Source organism: Salvelinus namaycush, chromosome 37 (genome assembly GCF_016432855.1).
Source record: "Salvelinus namaycush isolate Seneca chromosome 37, SaNama_1.0, whole genome shotgun sequence".
Classification (NCBI taxonomy): domain Eukaryota; kingdom Metazoa; phylum Chordata; class Actinopteri; order Salmoniformes; family Salmonidae; genus Salvelinus; species Salvelinus namaycush.
Genome location: NC_052343.1, coordinates 8,539,747 through 8,564,544, shown reverse-complemented (window position 1 = coordinate 8,564,544; position 24,798 = coordinate 8,539,747). Strand labels below are relative to the sequence as shown.

Genomic DNA, 24,798 nt, shown 5'->3' with positions numbered 1-24,798 from the left:
ACTTAGACTGCGTGAACTTCTAATAGACAATGGTAGAGAGAAAAGCCATGGGGAGAGACCTTTAATGACATGATATGCTAACGTCCACCATGCAAAAAGAAGCCTCCCCTGTGCAGAGGGCTCTAGGCTACATGGTACACAACGCATTTCACCTGTAGTGTCACAATGGACTCAGTATGTAATTAAATGCATCACAATTAGCAAATGTTTAGGCTGTATTCTTGCAGAGACAGTGGCATATTAACCTATGAGGAGCCTTAGCCAAATCTATCAATTTGTGGTTCAAAGGTTTTCCCTGTGATATTCTTTGCAATATTGAAAAAACATGGATGAAATAATATGAAGGCAAAAAGCAAGAAGGGAGGTGAGACTGCAAAGTAACAAGAACTAATTAAATTGAGCATCTAGAGACAGCAAAAACAGACTGGCACTCAGGCTATCATGCGTAACCGTCACTCACTGTCATGTTTGGCTTGGCAATAAACAATGTAGTTGGAAAGAGCACCAACAGATCTGGTGCTCTTGCTTGAGTTGCTCAACAGTAATTTAAAAAGACATAATTGATGGGAAGTGAAGGGACATTTGAAATGCCTTTGGTTTTCATTGATGTATGTCAAGTGTAACGAGGGAATACAGTGTTTTGATTTAGTATTTATAAAGAACATGATAGACAACAGATAAACTGTGGCCTACCTGATAAAAGGAGCAGAAAAATCACTCTAGTCAACCGATTAGAAAACAATCGGGTGCTCTCGTTAACCTCAAATTTGAGTTAAACTGAAAACAGTCGTCATAAAAGAAAAGGGGTGGATGACAACAATAAACGTGTAAAGTAGTACATCATTGACCAAATGTACCACCCATGTATGTTGAATGGATAAAATCTAAAATAAAATCGAAATATCACAATTATGCTCTATACGAAACATTTTACCTGAATAATTTATTTTCCGAAATCTAAATTCTCCCTATTTTTGTAGAATGGTACGGTCGGCCCTTGTGACGTTTTAGAAATTCAGTCGATAGGCACCGCAGTTGGCTGGCTCACTATCCCGGTTTCGGCAAACCGTTGTTGTGAAGAGAGGGAAACGGAAAAGAGAAAGTAGACTACAGCATTTTTAGAAGATATTTTTCCTTTATCTATCGTACATCTTCGTTGTCTCTTTTGAGCAGGCACCATGGCGTGTGGAGCTACGTTAAAGCGCTCGATGGAGTTTGAGGCCCTACTCAGTCCTCAGTCTCCTAAGCGAAGAAGGTGCAATGCACTACCGGGGGCTCCAAGCACTCCGTCCCCTCAAAGGTGCAACCTCCGTCCGCCAGTTGACTGCCCATCATCACACTCGATGTCTCCCCCGGCTATGGGAGGAGAGCACAGGCTAACTCCAGGTAAGAAATGGTCAAAAGTTGGATTTAGCTGCATTTCAGGGGGGTGATATGGGGAGGGGTGTTAGGGTGGAGTGGAATGGGTGGTTCGCGAGAATGGGGGTTGGTGTATAACCTAACGTTAGCTAGTTAGGTACCTAACGTTACAGTAGCTAGCTTAACGTTTGCTCTGTAACGTAAACGCACTCAGCTAACCTAACGTTATAACTGGCTAACTAGTTAGTCGTTGACTAATGTATATTAAGGAATTAATTTGAATTGCCTGACATGTTAGCTAGCTAGAACCATTATCTATGACACAAAGCAAAAAAAAGGCATGTTTTGTTGTCAGCTTGCTAAAATAGCTAACGTAAGTTTGCTAAGCTAGCTGCATAACGACCCTAACCCAGCTAACCCAGTTAGTTAGCTAACGTAACGTTACATGTTTTCTTTGCATGGTCCACAATCAATGATTTGTTTCGTGTGACTAAAATAAAACATGCGAAGTTAGCAATGACCAGTTGAGTTTGCCTAACTAAATTAGGTACTTAGTGCTGTAAATTTAACCCACTTTATTCCATGAGCAGACTTCATTTTTATGTAGTAGAACGCTGCATTGAAACGTCCAAGCTTTTTCGTTTAGAAGTGTGGGAACGCAGGTTATTTTTTTTGTACCATCTCGCTTTTCCCTGGGCTGAGGGCATTGTTCTACTCCTTTATGCTCGCACCCATCCTGCCCACCCGCTTGAAAATGAGAGTTGAGCCAGTGTGGGGGCTGCAGGGGTGGCAAGATAATTTACCTGGATATCTCGACTGCAATCCAACAAAGCTCATTGAATGTGCCGTCACCTGGGTAGAGGCGAGCTATTTGACAGCATCTAATCTTCACAGCTGTCTAAACCCTAATTAAAACCCTGCTCCCACTTGGCACAATTTGAACCTATTTCTTTGTTGAGATGTGTGTGTATAATATGTTAACTGGAGGATTACAATGCTGGGTGCCCCATCTTTCATTTTGAACCCCATGTTCGTTTCATGCAGATTTTTTTTTTTTAGTTTGGTGCACACCAGTACATCTTTTTTTTTTTTTTTTTTTTTTTTCCTAGTCTCAAATTTAGCTGAGTATAACCCTAATTCAAGCCCTGCATCCTGCTGCAATTCAATGGATGGGCAGCACCTCCTGTCACAATAATAATTTCAATGACTCAAAAACCTAAGAGTGTAGGATGGACTGCCTCCTGGGCAGTCTGGTTAACTGGTTAACCCCCCTGGTTGGCTTTGTCTGGCCTCTCTTTTTAAATTGTTGACTGCTTTTCCTTCAGCCCCTAACCAAGGCAGTTGGTGGTTGCACCTTTTTTTACATATTTGCAGGGATGCCAACTTATTCATTGTTTTGATCTCTTCACCATTATACCCCGATGAAGACAGCTATTTCTGTCAACATGTTGGTTATAAAATCATTGCATCGGAGTTCCTGGTGTGCAGCTCTCCTTTTTATTTTTCAAGTGTTCTGCTCCGCTAGCCAGCACCTTGCCTAACGGGTGTTTCTTTCACCTCCAGATTGATCTCGAAATAGGTCATCCATGTGAATCGTGTAGATCCGTAAGGGGGGATGGGGGTGTTGACCATGTTTGCAGACTCAGTATATTACCCATTGAGCAATACAAGATCGGTTCAAACAGATCTTCCCCTGGTGTGATCACTACCTTCTCTCTCTCTCAAAATGACTGCGCACAGAATGCATCCCCACACGTCCTACAACTAGAATATCAGAGTACGATGCCAGATATGGCATATCAGAATGAGTGCTTCATCCAATATCACGTGTGGCAGCTGTGAGCAGTCAGCCGCATCCCTTAACCAGCCATTAGTCTACTCAGCTGCTTTTCTCCGTCTGTTCTTTCTGTGCATCTCTCTATCAGTTTTAAAATGTTATTTAGCTGGGGTGTGCAGGCAGTACTTTATTTTGTTACATTTGTTTAATTATTGGTGCGGCATGTCTTTTTAATTTTGCCTGTAACAAGCAGGCCCGTCTGAATAGGCTTCGCTGTCACGCAGCGTCAGAGTGCCACAGCCATAGAGGAAAAGCGGACCACAGTAACAGTCATGCTTGTGCCTTTATATCACTGGAAACCGCTCAAAAGTTATGCCCCATATTACCGAAGTTACCTCATCCCGCAACAAACTCTTGTTTTGTCATGTTACCTGGCTAGCTAGCTAACAACTTACATTGGCTATGCAAAAATGTGGATGGCACTGGAAAAAGGGATAAATAGCATTCAATGTGTTGGATTGAGTAGAGGTGTGAATGTCAGGGACATGTTTTTGTGCAGCACACGTGCTGAACATATAGAATGGGAACAGGTGTCCTTGGTATCGTGATGGTGGGGGGGGGCGCAAACCCTGTGGTATCGTGATGGTGGGGGGGCGCAAACTCTGTGGTATCATGATACTACTATTGTGATACCAGGCCAAGTATCACATTATTAGTAAAATGTTGCTATTGTGACAACCCCACTCTGAAAATTGGCACATTTTTCTTGCATTTTACAAACTCTCATCTTCACCTTTTTGGTACATCACCAGTTTGTATCCCTGTATTTGTCCAACATTCCTATCTTCAGAATATTCCATGAAACTGATCTCCCATGGCCACCGGCTTCCTGCGCCCCACCTGTGGTTTTTATTTTTATTTAACCTTTATTTAACTAGGCAAGTCAGTTAAGAACAAATTCTTATTTACAATGACGGCTTACCCCGGCCAAACCTCGGACGGCGCTGGGCCAATTGTGCGCCGCCCTCATAGCCGGATGTGATACAGCATAGATTTGAACCAGGGGACTGTAGTGTTGCCTCTTGCCCTGAGATGCAGTGCCTTAGACCGCTGTACCACTCGGGAGTTGGTATTCTTCATGGCACCCATTGACCTTTTGAAAGGGGTGAGCGCTCTCCTGGAATGTTCCTAATTGAATGCCCACAGAGTGAATACCTAACATTCCCCAACCACCTTTGTCCTCTGATAATGTTACTCCAAAACGACAATGATATCAAAAAAGGTGAGCGGATATTAGGAGGTAGCTTAGAAATCTTCTGTCCTTGAGATATTTGTGCTTGGCATGAACTGTGGGTTCCCACAAAAGCTTTGACTTGTTGATAGTGGAAGTGAAATGGGAACCGTGTGACTGGCGTCCCAGTTCTGGACAAGCCAAACAAAGACAGTTGGCCTGGTCCTGTCTAGTCTAGCCCCTCGCACCAAATCAGATTGTGCAACTGACATGTAGGCTAGTCCTAAGCCTGTTTGTTTGGACAAGGACTTGTTTCATAGCTACATTTTCTCTCTTTTGTAAAGGAGAAGCTGTGTATCCAGGGTTTATCTGCCAGTGAAATCATTGGGGGCTCCACCTAAGCATTTTTTCGGGACGCTTAAGTCCAAACAGGGTGTATTCATTTTCTGGATGGGGAATAACGCTTTCTGTGTAAAATTAAACAACTGAAACCAGATATAAAGTATGTAGATATCTTTTGAGAACTAACAATCACTGAAATAAAATCTAGGAGTGAATTGAAAATTCTATAACAATACATTTATTCAGTTTATGTTTGAGCAAAATTAAAACTGCATAGGCCATGGCAAAAGGCAGGAAAATAGCTTTAAAAAGGCAATTCCCTCATCTCAATGGCAGAATGTGTGGAATCATAGGAAATTTGCTTTAAGGGGGACTCTAGAATTCACAAATTTGGCTGTGCCAACAGACCCACCACAGCCCCCACCTAAGCCCCTCTTTGATCCAGAAAAAACCCTGATCCATCACAAGATAAGGCTAATGGCACTTTTGATGCACGAAGCAGAAAATCTAGTAACGTCACAAGGGTGTTGGCAGGTTTACACGCATGCAGGTTTCAACAGCTGAAGAAGCTCGTGTAATGGGCAGATGGAGGAAGAGGTGTTTGTCTGCCTTCCTGTGTGCAATGCACACAATCTCCTTCTGCAATTTAGCCCCTTTCTCTTGATTAGTTGGGTCTTCTTTCACCACTTTAATGGCTTTTGTATGTACAGGCCAGCTATCCTCCTCAATGTACACTGGCATTTTACTCAGTATCCGCCTCGCTTGCTGAATTGCATACTGCAGAGGGGAAAGGAATGTAAGATGTTGGTGTGTCTGCAGACATTGGTTTGCCAGTGAAGGCAGTTTCTTCTGTCCAGCCCCCCCCTGCATATTTATTGGCATTCCCTACAAGCCGGTCGAGTTTTCTTTGTTGTAGTTCCCAGGGCACATGGACGGGTTCTCCTCCTCCCTCTTCAGCCCACTTGATTGGAATAATTAACTGATCTACGAGACTTTAATGAGGACCAGTCAACCTTTTTCATTCAGGATGCAGAGTATTAAAACTGTCACCTGTGATAAAGTGAATGGCGCTATGGTAGAAGGTTTAAGAGTAGTGGCTGCTGCAATCTGGTAAATAGTGTCAACAACTGTCAGGGAAGTTGTCTGTACAATCTGATTTCTGCTATTTAGGGAGAGCCTAGATCTATTTCAAAAACAAAAAAGCCTGCTTTAAATCTTGGATTTTTAACTAGCTCATCCATGTTTTTTTTAAAACATGAAGTCTTTGTCAATCCAATGCCGTACTGGTAGAGAGTGAATTCCTTGACTCCTTCCATGTCGACTCCCATTTCTTTGCTCAAATATTTTTTTATTGAACCCGCATAAGAATGGTGTATATGGACGGTTGAGCAGTTCCAGATGTAGGAAGATGTTCTATAACTTGGCCTCTAATCTGTAGGTATCTGAAGAAGTTACTTTTGGGTAGATTACAGGTTTCCCTTAGCAAATCAAAGGAGGCAAAGGTCCCTTCTATATATAGATCCCCTATGGTATTGATCCCTAGCTCTCCCCATCGCTCAGTCGTTATCAAGGTAAGCGGGGAAAAGGAGAGATTCCTCACTATAGGTAGGCCAATATCATTCCTGCTAAGGTAAAAAATAAAATTGCTTCTGGATACAGACTGTGGTATGTATAATATGATTATTACTATAAAGTGACATCTCCAAATTGATGGGACATAACCACAGCACCAATAAAGGGGTGGCAATCCTCACGCTCCATACTAACTGAGCAGCCAAAACGTAACAGCACAGAGGTTAGCGGCCCAATAGTTAAATATAACATTTGGAAGAGTCAGTCGGTAGGCCGTCATTGTAAATAAGATTTTGTTCTTAGCTGACTTGGCTAGTTTTATAAAGGTAAAACCAAGGTGTTTAAAAGAAAAAAACATCTATGTTTTTTTATAATAGAGTCCAGTTGTTCATTAACCTCTCTGGGATATGTGGGACGCTAGGGTACCGCATGGCCAACATCCAGTGAAAATGCAGAGCTCCAAGTTCAAATAAATTAGTATAAAAATTTCACTTTCATGAAATCACACATGCAATACACCAAATTAAAGCTACACTTGTTGTGAATCCAGCCAACGTGTCAGATTTCAAAAAGGCTTTACGACGAAAGCACACCAAAATGATTATGTTAGGTCAGTACATAGCCACAGAAAAACACGGCCATTTTTCCAGTCAAAGAGAGGAGTCACAAAAAGCATAAATAGAGATTAAATTAGTCACTAACCTTTGATCTTCATCAGATGACACTCATAGGACTTCATGTTATACAATACATGTATGTTTTGTTCAATAAAGTTCATATTTATATCCAAAAATCTTAGTTTACATTGGCGTGTTTATGTTCAGTAATATTTTGCCTCCAAAACATCCGGTGATTTTTGCATTGAGCCACATCAATTTACAGAAATACTCATTATAAATGTTGATGAAAATACAAGTGTTATGCATGGAACTTTAGATACACTTCTCCTTAAATACAAAGGAGCGTTGTTTGGTAACTACTATTACTAGATAGGAAAACATTTCTGAAGAGCGCACTTAAATGGAAGATGTTCTAACCAAGAGGGGTTTTGCAACTGACTGGGCATTAGTTTGCTCTTGTTCCAATTGGTTCTATGTCACGAGACGGTACCAAACAGGTTAATCAAATAAAAAATAACAAATACTGGATTGTGGTTCTGTTACATAGAGAATGTCATCTGCATATAGAGGAATCTTATTTACAACGTCTTTAGTATTATAGCCTTGTTTTGTTGTGAGATCTGACCTCTTGAGCAGGGTTCAATGGCTATAGCAAAAAGCAGAGGCGACAGCGCACAACCTTGTCTTGTCCCTCTAAAGGTTAAATCAGGGCGACTGATTGGTTTGTTGATTATTCTTGCACATGGGGTTCCTATATAGAAGCTGGCTCCATTTATTTATTTTATTTTTATGAACGTGTCTCCAATATTACATTTCTGTAGAACCACAAATAGGACCACTCAACTTGGTCAAAGGCTTTGTCAGCGTTTAGATGTAACGGCAAGGTCAACGTTGGGTAACCTGAGAATACATAATGTCGAAGAGGTGCCTGAGATTGAAGAATGAGTTTCTGTCGGGGATAATGCCGGTCTGGTCCGACTGGACCAATTTGCCTACTAAAGTGCTAAGCCTGTTAGCCAGAGTTTTTGCAAAGATCTTCTGGTCTGTATTGAGGTGAGATATTGGACTGGATGACCCTGCTTCTTCTGGATCTTTACCCTTTTTATTTATAACTGTAATAACTGCCACATTTCAAGTAGGTAGGAGAGCTCCATCCTCATTGGCCTGAACAAGTAGTTTGTACAGGTAGGGAGAGAATGTTGCTTAATGTTTTATGGATTCCCTGGTGAATTCTATCTGGGCCTGGGGTCTTGTCGCTTTTTAGAGATTTAATTCTTACTCGAATTTCTCAGATTTCCTTATTCTGGAAGTTAGAATATTCCTGGTTCAGGGCAGGGAGATTAGTCTTTCCAAAAGTTTTGCATGATTAAAGGGTTAGGATCTGCTTTAGTTGTGTCTATATAGTCTCTTGTAAAACTTACGGAATCTGTCATTGATGTCCTTGGGAGAAGAGCTTAATTCCCTATTTACACATTTTAACTTTGAATCATTCAGTCACTCTGTTTTTCAAAGTCGTCTGGCCAATAATTTGTTTTCTTGGTATATAGAGAAAAGATTAAACAACTTTAGCTGACATCCAAATTTTGTATATTCGAATTGTAAAGCGCTTATTTTGTTTTTTTTTCCCATAGATGGATGACTAGTATTCTCCCTGTTCTCATGACTGGCCTGTGAGGATAAGGTTACAATGGATCACAGTTCTACGGAGATCTCTCCCTCCCGCAGAGGGGGAGGGATTGTTGTTGCGGGGGGGGGGTTGTTTATGATGCCTCATGCCCATTTGATCTCTTAAGGCAGCAGACCAATCCTTTGTCCTGTTAGTGTTTGGGACTGGAATGTCTGTGTGGGCCTTATGGAGAATCTACCTCAGAACTGTAACATGCAATAAATGGACTTTGGGACATTTTATATTTCATCAGCCAAAATGGTGTTAACAATGATAGATGGTATGTGAAAATTAATGTCGTTTTTATGTTAAATGATGACGTTATGACGGAGACATTGTAACTTTAAGAGTTTTCATAATACAGTTGAAGTCGGAAGTTTACATACACTTAGGTTGGAGTCATTAAAACTAGTTTTTCAACCAGTTAACAAACTGTAGTTTTGGCAAGTCGGTTAGGACATCTACTTTGTGCATGACACAAATAATTCACTGTCTGTAGAAAAAATTACAAGTGAAATAAACTATCATAATTCCAGTGGGTCAGAAGTTTACATACACTAAGTTGACTGTGCCTTTAAACGGCTTGGAAAATTACAGAAAATGATGTCATGGCTTTAGAAGCTTCTGATAGGCTTATTGGCATCATTGGAGTCAATTGGAGGTGTACCTGTGGGTGTATTTCAAGGCCTACCTTCAAACTCAGTGCCTCTTTGCTTGTAGTCATGGGGAAATCAAAAGAAATCAGCCAAGACCTCAGAAAAAGAATTGTAGGCCTCCAAGTCTGGTTCATCATTGGGAGCACATTCCAAAGGCCTGGAGGTACCACGTTCATCTGTACAAACAATAGTAAGCTAGTATGAACACCATGGGACAACGCAGCCGTCATACCGCTCAGGAAGGAGACTCGTTCTGTCTCCTAGAGATGAACGTACTTTGGTGCAAAAAGTGCAAATCCAGCAAAGGACCTTGTGAAGATGCTGGAGGAAACGGGTAAAAAACATCTGTTTCCACAGTAAAACAAGTCCTATATCGACATAACCTGAAAGGCCGCTCAGCAAGGAAGAAGCCGCTGCTCCAAAACCGCCAAAAAAGCCAGACTACAGTTTGCAACTGCACATGGGGACAAATATCGTACTTTTTGGAGAAATGTCCTCTGGTCTGATGAAACAAAAATATAACTGTTTGGCCATATTGACCATTATGTTTGGAGGAAAAAGGGGGACGCTTGCAAGCCAAAGAACACCATCCCAAACGTGAAACACGGGGGTGGCAGCATCATGTTGTGAGGGTGCATTGCTGCAGGAGGGACTGGTGCACTTCACAAAATGGATGGCATCATGAGGCAGGAAAATTGTGGATATATTGAAGCAACATCTCAAGACATCAGTCAGAAAGTTTAAACTTGGTCGCAAATGGGTCTTCCAAATGGACAATGACCCCCAGCATACTTCCAAAGTTGTGGCAAAATGGCTTAACTTCTTCGGGGTCGCCCCCCCTTCTCAATTTCTGCCTAAAGACATACCCTAATCTAACTGCCTGTAGCTCAGGCCCAGAAGCAAGGGTATGCATATTCTTGGTATCATTTGAAAGGAAACACTCTGAATTTTGTGGAAATGTGAATTGAATGTAGGAGAATATAACACAACAGATCTGGTAGAAGAAAATGCAAGGAAATAAACACATGCCCTTGTTGTAGTCCTTCACAGCAGCTGGAATGGGAACATTTTGTGGTTCATGCCCCGCTACCGTCCTTCACACGCCTGACGACGTGATCACCACTGAAGGACTTGTGGATAGTTGTGCACATGACTAGAGGTCGACCGATTTATGATTTTTCAACGCTGATACCGATACCGATTTTAATCGGCCGATTTTAAAATAATTAATTAATAATAATAATTAAAAATATATATATATTTGTAATAATGACAATTACAACAATACTGAATGAACACTTATTTTAACTTAATACATCAAAATCAATTTAGCTTCAAATAAATAATGAAACATGTTCAATTTGGTTTAAATAATGCAAGAACAAAGTGTTGGAGAAGAAAGTAAAAGTGCAATATGTGCCATGTAAGAAAGCTAACGTTTAAGTTCCTTGCTCAGAACATGAGAACATATGAAAGCTGGTGGTTCCTTTTAGCATGAGTCTTCAATATTCCCAGGTAAGAAGTTTTAGGTTGTAGTTATTATAGGACTATTTCTCTCTATACGATTTGTATTTCATATACCTTTTGACTATTGGATGTTCTTATAGGCACTTTAGTATTGCCAGTGTAACAGTATGTATAGCTTCCATCCCTCTCCTCGCCGCTACCTGGGCTCGAACCAGGAACACATCGACAACAGCCACCCTCGAAGCAGCGTGACCCATGCAGAGCAAGGGGAACAATTACTCCAAGTCTCAGAGCGAGTGACGTTTGAAACGCTATTAGCGCGCACCCCGCTAACTATCTAGCCATTTCACATCGGTTACACCAGCCTAATCTTGGGAGTTGATAGGCTTGAATTCATAAACAGCAGAGCTGCTGGCAAAACGCACGAAAGTGCTGTTTGAATGAATGCTTACGAGCCTGCTGGTGCCCACCATTGCTCAGTCAAACTGCTCGATCAAATCATAGACTTAATTATAATATAATAACACACAGAAATATGAGCCTTAGGTCATTAATATGGTCGAATCCGGAAACTATCATCTCGAAAACAAAACATTTATTCTTTCAGTGAAATACTGAATCGTTCCGTATTTTATCTAACGGGTGGCATCCATCAGTCTAAATATTTCTGTTACATTGCACAACCTTCAATGTTATATCATGATTACGTAAAATTCTGGCAAATGTTCGCAATGAGCCAGGCGGCCCAAATTGTTGCATATACCCTGACTCTGCGTGCAATGAACGCAAGAGAAGTGACACAATTTCACCTGGTTAATATTGCCTGCTAACCTGGATTTCTTTTAGCTAAATATGCAGGTTTAAAAATATATACTTCTGTGTATTGATTTTAAGAAAGGCATTGATGTTTATGGTTAGGTACACGTTGGAGCAACGACAGTCCTTTTTCGCGAATGCGCACTGCATCGATTATATGCAACGCAGGACACGCTAGATAAACTAGTAATATCATCAACCATGTGTAGTTATAACTAGTGATTGTTTTTTATAAGATAAGTTTAATGCTAGCTAGCAACTTAGCTTGGCTTCTTACTGCATTCACGTAACAGGCGGGCTCCTCGTGAGGCAGGTGGTTAGAGCGTTGGACTAGTTAACCGTAAGAGTGAATCCCTGAGCTGACAAGATAAAAAAAAATCTGTCGTTCTGCCCCTGAACAAGGCAGTTAGCCTAGGAACGGTGGGTTGTCATTGAAAATAAGAATGTGTTCTTAACTGACTTGCCTAGTTAAATAAAGGTATATAAAAAATTGGCGTCAAATTACAGATTTCCGTTTTTTATTTTGAAAACTTGAAATCGGCCCTAATTAATCGGCCATTCCGATTTAATCGGTCGACCTCTACACATGACCACCTCTCTGGTATCCATCCACTTTACAAACAGCAGGCCATCTTCACGAATCCATTGCATGGTCAGCCCGCTTAGGCATGTCGTTCACCTTTGTTTTTGGAAAGCCCACTCTGTTGGTCCAAATGGTGCCACAAGCCCACACATTCTACTTCCTCAGCTCTGTAAACAGGGTAGGGCTTGTGTAGAAGTTGTCCACAAACAGTTTGTTGCCCTTCCCCAGCTGTTGAAAAGTCAATATCTCCATAATGGAATCATAACTCAGTCCATTACCGGTAGCAAAACTGTTTTCCCCCTCATAAACAAAAGTAGAAGTGTAGGCACACACAGAATCAGCCAAAACAAACAGTTTGTAACCCCATTTGGTTGGATTGTTACGCATGTATTGTTTGATGCTGATTCTAGCCTTAGAGGCTACCATCTTCTCATCGATGGACAGGTTCTGGGCAGGCTGAAAATAGGTCTTGCCGGCCTCAACGATGCTGGGGTAGAGGTTTGATTTTGCAGAGCCTATCAAACCTTGCTGTGCCTCTTGTCATTCTTCCCATCAACTTCTGGGTCACTGATGTGAAGCGCCCGTGAGATAGTCAAACCTTTTAGAAGACATGACAGTGGTGGGGAAAGGCAGTTGATAGAGAGCTGACGTTTTCCAGTAGTCAGCGTTTTCAACTTCACCAGCCCCATGTAAATGACCAGTGAAAGAAAGCAGAAAAGGTCTGACATGGAAATGGGCTTCCATGCCTCTTTCTTTCCTGCCTGCTTCTTAGCATCATACTTATTGGTGTTCGCCACCAGGGAATCAACAACTGATGAGGTGAAAAACAGTTGAAAAAGTTGAAGGGGGCTGTACTTTGCGGTCATGTCTAGTTGAGGTCCTGGCTGCCTTTTTGGTCTAAAAACTGGTGGAAGTGGTTCCACATCATCTTACAACACAGAGTGCCAACGACCCTCTGGCCCTCTGTCTGCAGGTTTCTCTCTTCCCCACCTCCGCTTCTTTGTCACTGACTTCAAACCTCTAGATGGCAGGGTAGGTGTGGGGCCAGAGACAGCAGGGGTCCGGCTGGATGAACAAGCTTCAGAGGGGGATGGACACCTAGACATTGGTGGCGCATAATCAGAACCACTGCCACTGTGGGGGGAAAAATTGTTTCAGTAAGAATACTTTCACGTATGAGCCCTGTATCAACACATAAAATAAACAGATGTATTATATAGAGTACAGGGAACATAATCACTATGGTGAAGTGCTGTTCCACTCCATGATTATTTATATACACTGCTCAAAAAAATAAAGGGAACACCTAAACAACACAATGTAACTCCAAGTCAATCACACTTCTGTGAAATCAAACTGTCCACTTAGGAAGCAACACTGATTGACAATAAATTTCACATGCTGTTGTGCAAATGGAATAGACAAAAGGTGGAAATTATAGGCAATTAGCAAGACACCCCCAAAAAAGGAGTGATTCTGCAGGTGGTGACCACAGACCACTTCTCAGTTCCTATGCTTCCTGGCTGATGTTTTGGTCACTTGAATGCTGGCGGTGCTCTCACTCTAGTGGTAGCATGAGACGGAGTCTACAACCCACACAAGTGGCTCAGGTAGTGCAGTTCATTCAGGATGGCACATCAATGCGAGCTGTGGCAAAAAGGTTTGCTGTGTCTGTCAGCGTAGTGTCCAGAGCATGGAGGCGCTACCAGGAGACAGGCCAGTACATCAGGAGACGTGGAGGAGGCCGTAGGAGGGCAACAACCCAGCAGCAGGACCGCTACCTCCGCCTTTGTGCAAGGAGGTGCACTGCCAGAGCCCTGCAAAATGACCTCCAGCAGGCCACAAATAGCATGTGAAATTTATTGTCAATCAGTGTTGCTTACTATGTGGACAGTTTGATTTCACAGAAGTGTGATTGACTTGGAGTTACATTGTGTTGTTTAGTGTTCCCTTTATTTTTTTGAGCAGTGTATATCCAAAATGTCCATTTTATTTGGCGCGTTTGATCCAGAAAAACACCGGTTCCAACTTGTGAAATGTGAATACAAAATATCTCAAGGTTACCTGTAAACTTTGCCAAAACATTTCAAACTACTTTTGTAATACAACTTTAGGTATTTTTTAACATAAATAATCGATAAAATTGAAGACGGGATGATCTGTGTTCAATACAGGATTAAAACAAACTGTAGCTAGCTTTCTGGTCACGTACCTCTAACAAACAGGAAGGACACTTCAAGTGACCCTCGTTCAAGATGGCCGTACTTCTTCATTACACAAAGGAAAAAACCTCAACCAATTTCTATAGACTGTCGACATCCAGTGGAAGCGGTAGGAACTGCAAGCAGGTGCCTTAGAAATCCGGATTCCCAATGAAAACCCATTGAAAAAAGTGACCTAAAAAAAAAAAAAAAAATCTATGGTTTGTCCTCGGGGTTTCGCCTGCTAAATAAGTTCTGTTATACTCACAGACATGATTCAAACAGTTTTAGAAACTTCAGTGTTTTCTATCCAAATCTACTAATAATATGCATATCTTATCTTCTGGGGATGAGTAGCTGGCAGTTTAATTTGGGCATGCTTTTCATCCAAAATTCCAAATGCTGCGCCCTACCCTAGAGAAGTTAATGGTTACCTGATTAATTTAATCACTTAATTATAAACAGTTAATTATTCAACAAATAACAATTATCACATTAATACCAATGTCACGACACCGTCCAATAAGTTGACTCCCATTTCTGAGTAACAAGATTTGGAGTCGACTCCTAAGATTCAGTATTTTTGGAACGGAGGAGACTGATCTAGTTGCCGTACTTCTGCGAGCACACACACACACCTTTCCTAGCGAGGGACACAGTATAGGCAGGTCGACCACCAGGCAGGCAGACAGAACCTTGCACTAGGCCCATCTATTGGCAATCAAAAGCTGCATCTCGCAATGGAACTCTGTCTTGCATTTCTTGTCTTGCAATGGCTCGCAACTTCAGTAAAGTAGGGCCTATCATCAATGAATAGGCTAGAATATTCTACACACGACTGAACACGTTCACATCCCTACTTGTGGTACGTGTGCTGTATTGTCATGACGGACTGCATCAGCTCAGATGTCTTCAGTGGGTCACTGAGTTGGGGTATGTTGGATTTAAATATATGTGCAGAATTCTTAAGAATACCTTCCAGGTTCTTACCTTGTGCAATAACATGAAGCTGGTTTGTGTTTTGAAGAATACTGCAACCTGACCTACTTCTCTGTGCTAATGTTCAGCACAGCGTGAGCCTAGCTAGTCTAGTCTAGTACTCGTCGCCAGAATTTTCCTTCAATTCATTATACCCCAACTTCCCGGCAGTTAGTAAGCCCTGTGGCCAGTTCCCACCCATAGCCATGCTCTAGTAGCAACCAATGATGTCTCTATACTTTAACAGGGTCTTTGCTACATCAACTTGGCCTGACCCACAATACAGCCTGCTTCCTGGCGGCTTTGCAGTCCGTAAGTCCCCTCACTATACTTCAGCAATGGAGGGTGAAATGAGTCAGACTTTTTTTATTATTTTTTTCACCGCCAACCGTTGTCCCCCACGTCCAACTTATCTGGCCAATCTCTTTCCTTATACACTGTTTTTGTTTGTTCTCCCTAAGCCTTTTAGCTGAGGCTTTTCCCTCTCGCAGGAAGTCTCTGTGATTGATTGCTTTGGCCTGGCCGTGACAGGGTCATTGTTGCTAGGCAACACCCTAAGATTGATATTCTGGTGGTTGGCAGTGCTGGCCTGGCTGGCAGTGACTGGCAGCAGGAGAGGGATTTCACTTGTCACTCAAAAGGTTACCCTGGAGCTCTGAGATCATTCAGCACAGACACCCAAGTCCAGATGTGCCCTGATTCGGAAAAGGATGTCTCTTGTCAACTTAATGCGTTTGATCAAATCAGGTGGAGAAATTAAGGAGATCCAGTATGGCATCCCAGCCAAATAAATAGTGGCGGTACGCCATACTGGTAAAACATCGCCTATTACAATAATTAAAACAATGTCATGAAAACGAGGCTATTACACCATTATTTAACATTAGCCACCTGCATGTCAGAGGCATGAACAATGAGAAAATGTACTTTATTAAAATAGGTGGTATAGCCTACGCTCAAATTCAATGTGGTTCGATGAGAACACTGACATTTTGCCACGCCAGAGATGAATGGCTGACGCCCGGACAGCAGTGGATGCATGAATTCTGGCCTAATGACAATCGACAAAATGTCATTACACTCGGTGTTTTGCCTAACATGTCTATTTCCATTCACTGTTTGGATGTTGGAAATATGTTGCAAGTAGATGAATGTGTGTGTGTGGGTAGCCTTGTAAAGGAGCCCTTTTTGAAGTGGTTTGTTTGACAATCAGATGAAAATATCAACATGTTGTTTATGCTACAATAACAGGTCATACATCTCAAAAGCTAAATGATGAATCTTTACATCGAGGCCCACAGAGATCGGTTAGTTACATAGAATCCCAATATTAATTCAATGATTTTAATTTTGTGCACTAAAAGGAAGTCCCGTACTGGGAGGAACTGAAATATACTTTCACCCATGTATCAAATGGAGTGTCTCAATGTAGCCTACAGGAATGGAGATACCGGTGACTTTTGCTGTCATGGCACCGACATAAAGAATCAAACCTTTTGACTACTTAATGTTAGGGAGTGACTTATGACTTGGGCTTAAGCCTCATTGTAGGTAAGCTATTTAGATAAACAATGCGACGCTCAAGCTAATAGCTCATTGCACCAATCTGTTTGGGGTAGCATTGGCAGACAATCTGACACAGTGGCCTTTCAACTAGTCCGTTCATGCAGCATCGTGAAACATTTTGAGTCACGCCTCAACTGAACTTTTCAAGGGGGAAGTCATCCAGGTCTAGTCTAGCCCCCTTCATATACTCCTGTCTCTGGGATAAGTACAGCTTTTAAGTTAGGAAAGTTTAGCAGTGGCTAAATAAACAAAGCCTGTCAGATTAGAGCTGCATTAACACAGGAAGGATTCAGCTCATCAACCCCTCTGCTGCTTTTATCATGTACTCTGCTAATTTGAAGCTTCCAGCTTGATAATACAGAGCTAGCCATGTGACTGGCAATCTCACTCTCAAAATGACATCTGAAAATGGCTAGTTTTCAATGAATCTTGCCTAGATTCAGTTCTCTTGTTGCCTCTACAGAGTGCATTGGACACATTCGATATGTCCCTCCCCACTGACTACTGCTTATGATGCATTTTGAGGAGGTGAGGAAAAATGAATTGAGAACGTGCCCATCTAGGCTGGCTAGCTGGCTTCCCCCGCAGAACAGCTCATGGAGACGTGCGTGTTTTTTTAATTTTATTTAACCTTTATTTAACTTGGCAAGTCAGTTAAGAACAAATTCCTATTTACAAAACCCACTGTTCCTAGACAGTCTAACTGCCTTGTTCAGGGGCAGAACAACATCTTGTCAGCTCGGGGATTCGATCTAGCAACCTTTCGGTTACTGGCCCAACGCTCTAACCAATAGGTTACCTGCCGCCCCCACACCTCATGTTTGCTCTTACCTTGATATGGCTGTTGCTTTCTCAACCCAAGATAAACGAGGCAGGCCTCCCTAGAGTGGTGCACACAGGCCCTTTGCCCTTTGAGGCAGAATAAGGAATAAGAATAAGTCCTCCTTTCACACTCTGGCTATCAACACTTTTTCCCCAATATATTTTTTAGCTTTACACCCAATCTGTGAAATTTCAGTTTAGTACCAGGTTGATGGGTTTACTTGTCTTTGTATGTTTGCTAATGCTTTTATTGAACATGGCCTAGTCAAAAACCTTGCAAGTAAGGTGCCAGATCTTAGTGAATCTGATTTCGAAAAGGTTTCCAGTGGGATATGGACTCATTGCCAAGAAAAGTCTTCACCAATTAGGGGCTAGCTACTTCCCTCCAGGGTTGTTTGCTGAATACTGGAATTGGCCCTGAACTGAAGTCAAAAGGCTTTAGGTGCAGTCCCACTGCTTAGGCTAATAAGAATGGGTACCACCACTGCCTGAGCACATGTAGGGCCTAGCTCTGCCCACAGATCTCTAGGCTCGTCCCAAGGCTTAGCGGTGTTGCCAACAACCGGATGCATCCGGTTTTCAAAGCGAATGCTAATTTAACCTAGCTTCCTTTTCCGTTGAGAACCGGATGTGGGAACTCCGCTCTGGTGTTTTGTCTTTTACGCCTGCTACGTTAGATTACCTCACCCCAAATAGCACCCTAATCCCTTTTTAAAGCCTAGTGCCCTACCTTTGACCAGGGCTCTACATGGAGAATAGGGTGCCATTAGGGATGCAGCCTGGCTGAAGCCCAGCTCTGCAGTGATCAAAGACCTTGGAGGATGAAACCCAACCCAGTTTCTCTGGGAAGGAGGCTGTAGCATGTCAGACCGGTGCCCTGTTTCACACTCCTTCCTGCCCTCTGCATTGCAGTCAGATGTCACCCAGATCTATCTAAATAAATCACTCTGCTATTCAGGTAGTTTTCTTGCTGTGTTATTGCCAGACATGCTGGTACAAGACAACCAATCTACCATTTTTGTCTTGTTTGTGAGAGGCCAACTAAGCCATGAAGACCTGTTAAGCCTGACTGTCTCCTAGTCAGCTATGGATGAATCACAATTCCTGAAAGATTTGAAGGAAGAAGTGAAACAAACTCCTTCGCCCCTTCTCGCCATTCACGGGATCTCAGAAGGGGTGGTTTCTTTTTGAGGAAGTGTATGTGTGTGCACGCAAGTGTGCTGTGGGGGGTTGACACAGCTGGTGCGTGTTTGTCGCTGACGTTAGTCTCGCCCAGCTTTTAAAGCGCTCCTTCCTGTTAGTGTGGTTATTTTTGTTGTTTTGAAAACCACATCAGCTGAACACTGCAGCTCACAGGTTGTGTGCATAGCTGTGGGCCTTCATTGAGGCTTGAGGAAAATATTCTATCATTGAACACTACACCTACTAGGCTTATAGCATGACTAGCTTGTAGTGATCAACAACATGCAATTTCGGAACACATTCAGCTTCTGAAAATGCCTATTCTTAGCTATCTGACATGGCTGGTTTGCTATGATCAGAGACCATCTAAAAAGAAACCGGTCACCTTTTTATGTTTGGGTATTCAAGGCAGGCTGTGGCTATTTGTCTTCTAAAATCAACTAGACGGGCACCATCTTCATATTGGTGCTCTAGGCTTTATTTGTCCTCTGAGTGCTGGTTGTTCCCGGCCCTGTTTATGACCGTGTCCCCTGTGTTCTGTCCCCTCTACAGAGCAGATCTTCCAGAACATCCGTCAGGAGTACAGCCGCTACCAGCGGCGACGGCAGCTGGAGGGGGCCTTCAACCAGAGTGAGGTTGCCTGTAGCTCCACCGATGCCCCCAGTTCCTCCCTCACCGGCCCCAGCTCCCCACCAGGTGAGATGGAGGGACGTGTGTGTACACACACGGGGGGGTTTGATGGTGTGCGAGGTGGGCCAACTGAGTCACCTGCCAAACCCCGTCACCACTCATATGGTGTTCAGTGTGAGCATGCAGTGGTAATACAAACCCCAAACATTTCAGCCTCCATAGACGTTACATAATGATGCTTGGAGTCGGTATATGTTTTTATAGCTCCCATTGGCTCAAGTATAGCTAGTCAGTGCCCTCTCCTTAAGAACAAATTCTTATTTACATGACTGCTTACCCCGGCCAAACCCTCCCCTAACCCGGACAACACTGGGCCAATTGTGCGCCGCCCTATGGGACTCCCGATCACGGCCGGTTGTGATACAGCCCAGGATCGAACCAGGATCAGTAGTCCCGCCTCTAGCACTGCAATGCAGTGCCTTAGACTGTTGCGCTACTCGGGAGACCATTTATTTGAATGTGAATATCTGTCACTCCGTTCTAGTAATTATACTTCTCTCCTAGTTCTGAGACTATTGCCTGGAATTGAGCTTTTAAAAGCTTTGGTCAGAAATTCAGAATGGGTCAAAGTACACTTAAAATCCCAGGGCATGAATCATTCAGCCTTCCCCTGGATCCAGCTCCAAGCTCAGGAGACTTGGCGACGGGGCCTCGTTAGTGCCACTTTTTTGTGCCTTTTTTTAACCGTGGCACACCTTGATGGGATATTAAATTCTGCGGCACACCTAAAATAGCCCTATTTTATTTAGCGGTAATGACCTCATATCATCTGACTCATTCCGCAAACAATCTATTTTCTGTGACAATAATTAAAAGAAAGAAAAAGATTGCATCTGGCTTCTCAGCTGCGCTATCGTCTGAGACCGGCCATCTGGACAGCTGATGAAACTCAAGAGTTTCTGTCTGTAGTAAAGCCCTTTTGTGGGTTAAAACTCAATCTGATTGGCTGGTCCTGGCTCCCCAGTGGGTGGGCCTATGCCCACCCATAGCTGCACCCCTGCCCAGTCATGTGAACACCTGAGTTCAGGGCACGCAGCACATCGGTTGGGAACCACTGGTCTATGCTGCTGCTGAGTCTAAGGCAACAAACGGCAATAAATATATTATTGCGCAGACATCTGTTCCTAGAGAGGACATTGTGAACTCTGACCTGTAGTGTATGTATAGATGGCATGGGCAATGTCAGCCTACATAAAATGTCACTGTGTGTCCCAGGTGCCTCGAGGAAGGACCAGCCGTCGTTCACACTGAGGCAGGTGAGCTACCTGTGCGAGCGCTTGCTCAAAGACCACGAGGAGAAGATCCGGGAGGAGTATGAACAGATCCTCAACACAAAACTTGCAGGTACAGACAGTACATGGCATATCACCATCCTTAAACTTCAAGTCAAATGGGCTTTTCACATTACTGAGCCAAGCCGAAACATGCTGCGCTGGCATGGTTATGCATCCACTGTAGATGATGGGAACTATGTAAAAAGTTGTGAAAATGTCAGCTAGCACAGTGGTTCGGGTCAGCACGATAGTGTGAAAATGGCTTTAGTTTGTTCGGTCTCACGAAAGTCTTTAATGTTTTCACACCCTTTAGCACTAGCAATGAAGAAAGACTTCTACAAATGGCACCCTGTGTGCAATAGGAGAGGCCGATTTGCTGCTTCCCCCGAATACCTTTTAATGCCTTTTATTTAATGTCCTGCTGATTGTTCTTGTTTAATTAGGGGCTGCTCTTGGCAGATATGGATTTATGTACTAGACACTACTAGCCAGGACTGCTAATGTTTCTAGAATATACAGCTGCTCTGACTGGAGTGATTAATATGATCAACCTTTTTAGCTGATGTTTAGTGAAGGCTGAATCACCAAGTATTATTTTTTGCATCACATGTATCAACACATGTTGGGGTCCTATCTGGTACTTGAATCTGCACATTCACAGTTTTGTACTAATCCATTGGCCTTTTAATCGTCTGTTGCAGAACAATATGAATCTTTTGTGAAATTCACACAAGACCAGATCATGCGAAGATACGGCGCCAGGCCTGCTAGTTGTAAGTACCAGTTTCAGTGTTCACATTCTGTCCATACACCTTTTTGCTTTTGAAGAGTAAACAAAGCAATCCCTACAGCCACATAAAAGAATAGATTTTTGAGTTTTAATGCATTATCTTGTCATCTCATTTCTGTCTTCATGCTGTTTTCATCCATTATTCAATCCCTCTGTTTCAGATGTCTCTTGAATTCCCCCATCGATGAGGTACCAGCTTTTCTCACAAGATGGCTGCTCTTCTACTGCCCCTTCCTCCACTAGATTTGTGATTTTTATTTCCCCTTTTTTTCATGCTATTTGGGTACCATGGTTTATCAACATTTTTAATCCAAAACTGATTTCTATAAAATGCTAATGAATCGGAATAAAATGTAAAGATTCAATTATATGCTAGCTCTCTGGATTTTTTTTGACTAAAGCAGATTTTTTGTTCTCCCCAGCGCTGTAGTGGCTATTCTCTGATCCTTCTGTATTATAACCTGCCAGCACTGCCCCTCTGTAGCAGCTGTATTACTAAAGCCCCCTGGCCTCTCATCCACCCAGTTTATTTTTTATCTTTTCCAACTCTAACTGAGGATGTGGATTTCTTTTGAAATTAAAAGTTCTGTGATTTAAAACGGTTTCCCTCAATTACTTTTTTGTTATGAATGTTGAACAAACTGTTATAACCAACTGTTTTGGTCTTTTTTTAAATTCTAAAGTAAATGCATGACAAAGTTAGTCTTTTGTCAAAGGAAGGTTCATTTGTGCAGTACATGTGCTTTAAGGTTGCATAGCCCCCTTGAATTCAGTACATTTAAGACTGTTACAGTGCATTCGGTAAAGAACTCAGACCCTTTTTCCACATTTTGTTACTTTACAGCCTTATTCTGAAATTGATGACATTTGCATTTTTCCTCATCAGTCTACACAATACCCCATAATGACCAAGCGAAAACAGGTTTTTAGAAAAAAAAAGATAGTTATTTACATAAGTATTAAGATCTTTTGCTATGAGACTCAATTGTGCTCAGGTGCATCCTGTTTTCCATTGATAATCCTTGATGTTTCTACAACTTGATTGGAGTCCACCTGTGGTAAATTCAATTGATTGGACATGATTTGGAAAGGCACACACCTGTCTAAATAAGGTCGGACAGTTGACCCTGAATGTCAGAGCAAAACCCAAGACATGAGCTTGATGGAATTGTCCATAGAGCTCCAAGACAGGATTGTGTTGAGAAACAGATCTGGTGAAGGGTGCTAAAACAGTTCTGCAGCATTCAAGGTCCCCAAGAACACAGTGGCCTCCATTCCTAAATGGAAGAAGTTTGGAACCACCAAGACTTCCTAGAGCTGGCCATGCACCCAAACTGAGCAATCGGGGGAGAAGGGCCTTGGTCAGGGAGGTGACCAAGAACCCAATGGTCACTCTGACAGAGCTCAAGAGTTCCTCTGTGGAGATGGGAGAACCTTCCAGAAGGACAACCATCTCTGCGGCACTCCACTAATCAGGCCTTTATGGGAGAGGCCAGACAGAAGCCTCTCCTCAGTAAAAGGCACATGACGGCCCGCTTGGAGTTTGCTAAAAGGCACCTAAAAGACTCCGACCATGAGAAACATTCTCTGGTCTGATGAAACCAAGATTGAACTCTTTGGCCTGAATGGCAAGTGTCACGTCTGGTGGAAACCAGGCACTGCTCCTCATACATTTACATTTTAGTCATTTAGCAGACGCTCTTATCCAGAGCGACTTACAGTAGAGTGCATACATTTTATTACATTTTACATACTGAGACAAGGATATCCCTACCGGCCAAACCCTCCCTAACCCGGACGACGCTATGCCAATTGTGCGTCGCCCCACGGACCTCCCGGTTGCGGCCGGCTGCGACAGAGCCTGGGTGCGAACCCAGCCCAGCCTGGGCGCGAACCCAGAGACTCTGGTGGCGCAGCTAGCACTGCGATGCAGTGCCCTAGACCACTGCGCCACCCGGGAGACCGGGTGGCTCATCTGGCCAATACCATCCCTACGGTGAAACATGGTGGTGGCAGCATCATGCTGTGGGGATGTTTTTCAGCGAGTGGGAGACCTGTCCGGATCGAGGGGAAAGATGAACGGCTTCCTTGATGAAGTTCCTTGATTGAAAACCTGCTCCAGTGTGCTCAGGACCTCAGACTGGGGTGAAGGTTCGCCTTCCAACAGGACAACGACCCTAAGCACACAGCCAAGACAATGCAGGAGTGACTTCGGGACAAGACTCTGAATGTCCTGGCCCAGCCAGAGCCCGGACTTGAACCCAATCGAACATGGCTGGAGAGACCAGAAAATAGCTGTGCAGCTCACCATCCAACCTTACAGAGCTTGAGAAGAATGGGAGATTCCTCAAATATAGGTGTGCCAAGCTTGTAACGTCATACCCAAGAAGACTTGAGGCTGTAATCACTGCCAAATGTGCTTCAACAAAGTACTGAGTAAATGGTCTGAATACTTATGTAAAGGTGATTTAAATATTTATTTTTATTAATTTACCAGAAAATCTAATGTTTTTTTTTCTTTGTCATTATGGGGTATTGTGTGTAGCTGGAGGGGGGGGGGCAATTTAATCAATTTGACGATAAGACTGTCATGTAACAAAGTAGAGAAAGTCATGGTCTGAATTCTTTCCGAATGCTCTGTATACTAGAGTTATCAGGTTGCGGTTAACTTTTGTGACAATTCCAAAATGTCTAATTTAACATTACTTCCTACCCCCATGGGCACTTATGAAGATCTGAGAGGATTGGTGTATATGTGAAAATCAACATGCGGCCCAATAAATTCAGTACATGTAAAACTTGTTTGTTGAGGCGGGTCATTATTATGGGTTTTCTTTTGTAATGGTATCTTACACCCTCTACTGGTACAACTCGTATTGTGCAGAAATAGCATTGATGGGATGCTTGACAGTACAGCAGGCCTTTCCTTCGGAATAATTGAAATATGTGGACACCAGAATCGTTGATTGTCTGTGTTCCACGAAACAATGATGCGTATCACACTTTTAATCATCAGTTGTTGATGGACATTATGCAGGTAAACTGCCTAGTTAAATAAGGTTTAAATATATATATATATGGGGATCTCCAGCCAAAGCCCATGACGACATCACCGATATCAGGTGTTACCGGAAGCGCAGGTGAGTTGTTGCTAAATGCCTGCGAAGTTTGCGCTACATTCAACTTTTTAGATTTGCTTTTCAAGT

The 24,798-nt window shown here is 42.8% G+C and overlaps 1 protein-coding gene across 1 annotated transcript; it reads left to right on the top strand.

Annotated features, from left to right (window-relative positions):
* The first annotated feature begins 1,019 nt into the window (after positions 1-1,019).
* On the top strand, positions 1,020-21,957 carry LOC120031042 (akirin-1-like). The gene is made up of 5 exons (XM_038976581.1): positions 1,020-1,386; positions 19,391-19,534; positions 20,744-20,872; positions 21,504-21,575; positions 21,754-21,957. The coding sequence occupies exons 1-5, from the start codon at positions 1,179-1,181 to the stop codon at positions 21,762-21,764; spliced, it is 564 nt and encodes a 187-aa protein (XP_038832509.1). The 5' UTR covers positions 1,020-1,178; the 3' UTR covers positions 21,765-21,957.
* Positions 21,958-24,798: the final 2,841 nt, after the last annotated feature.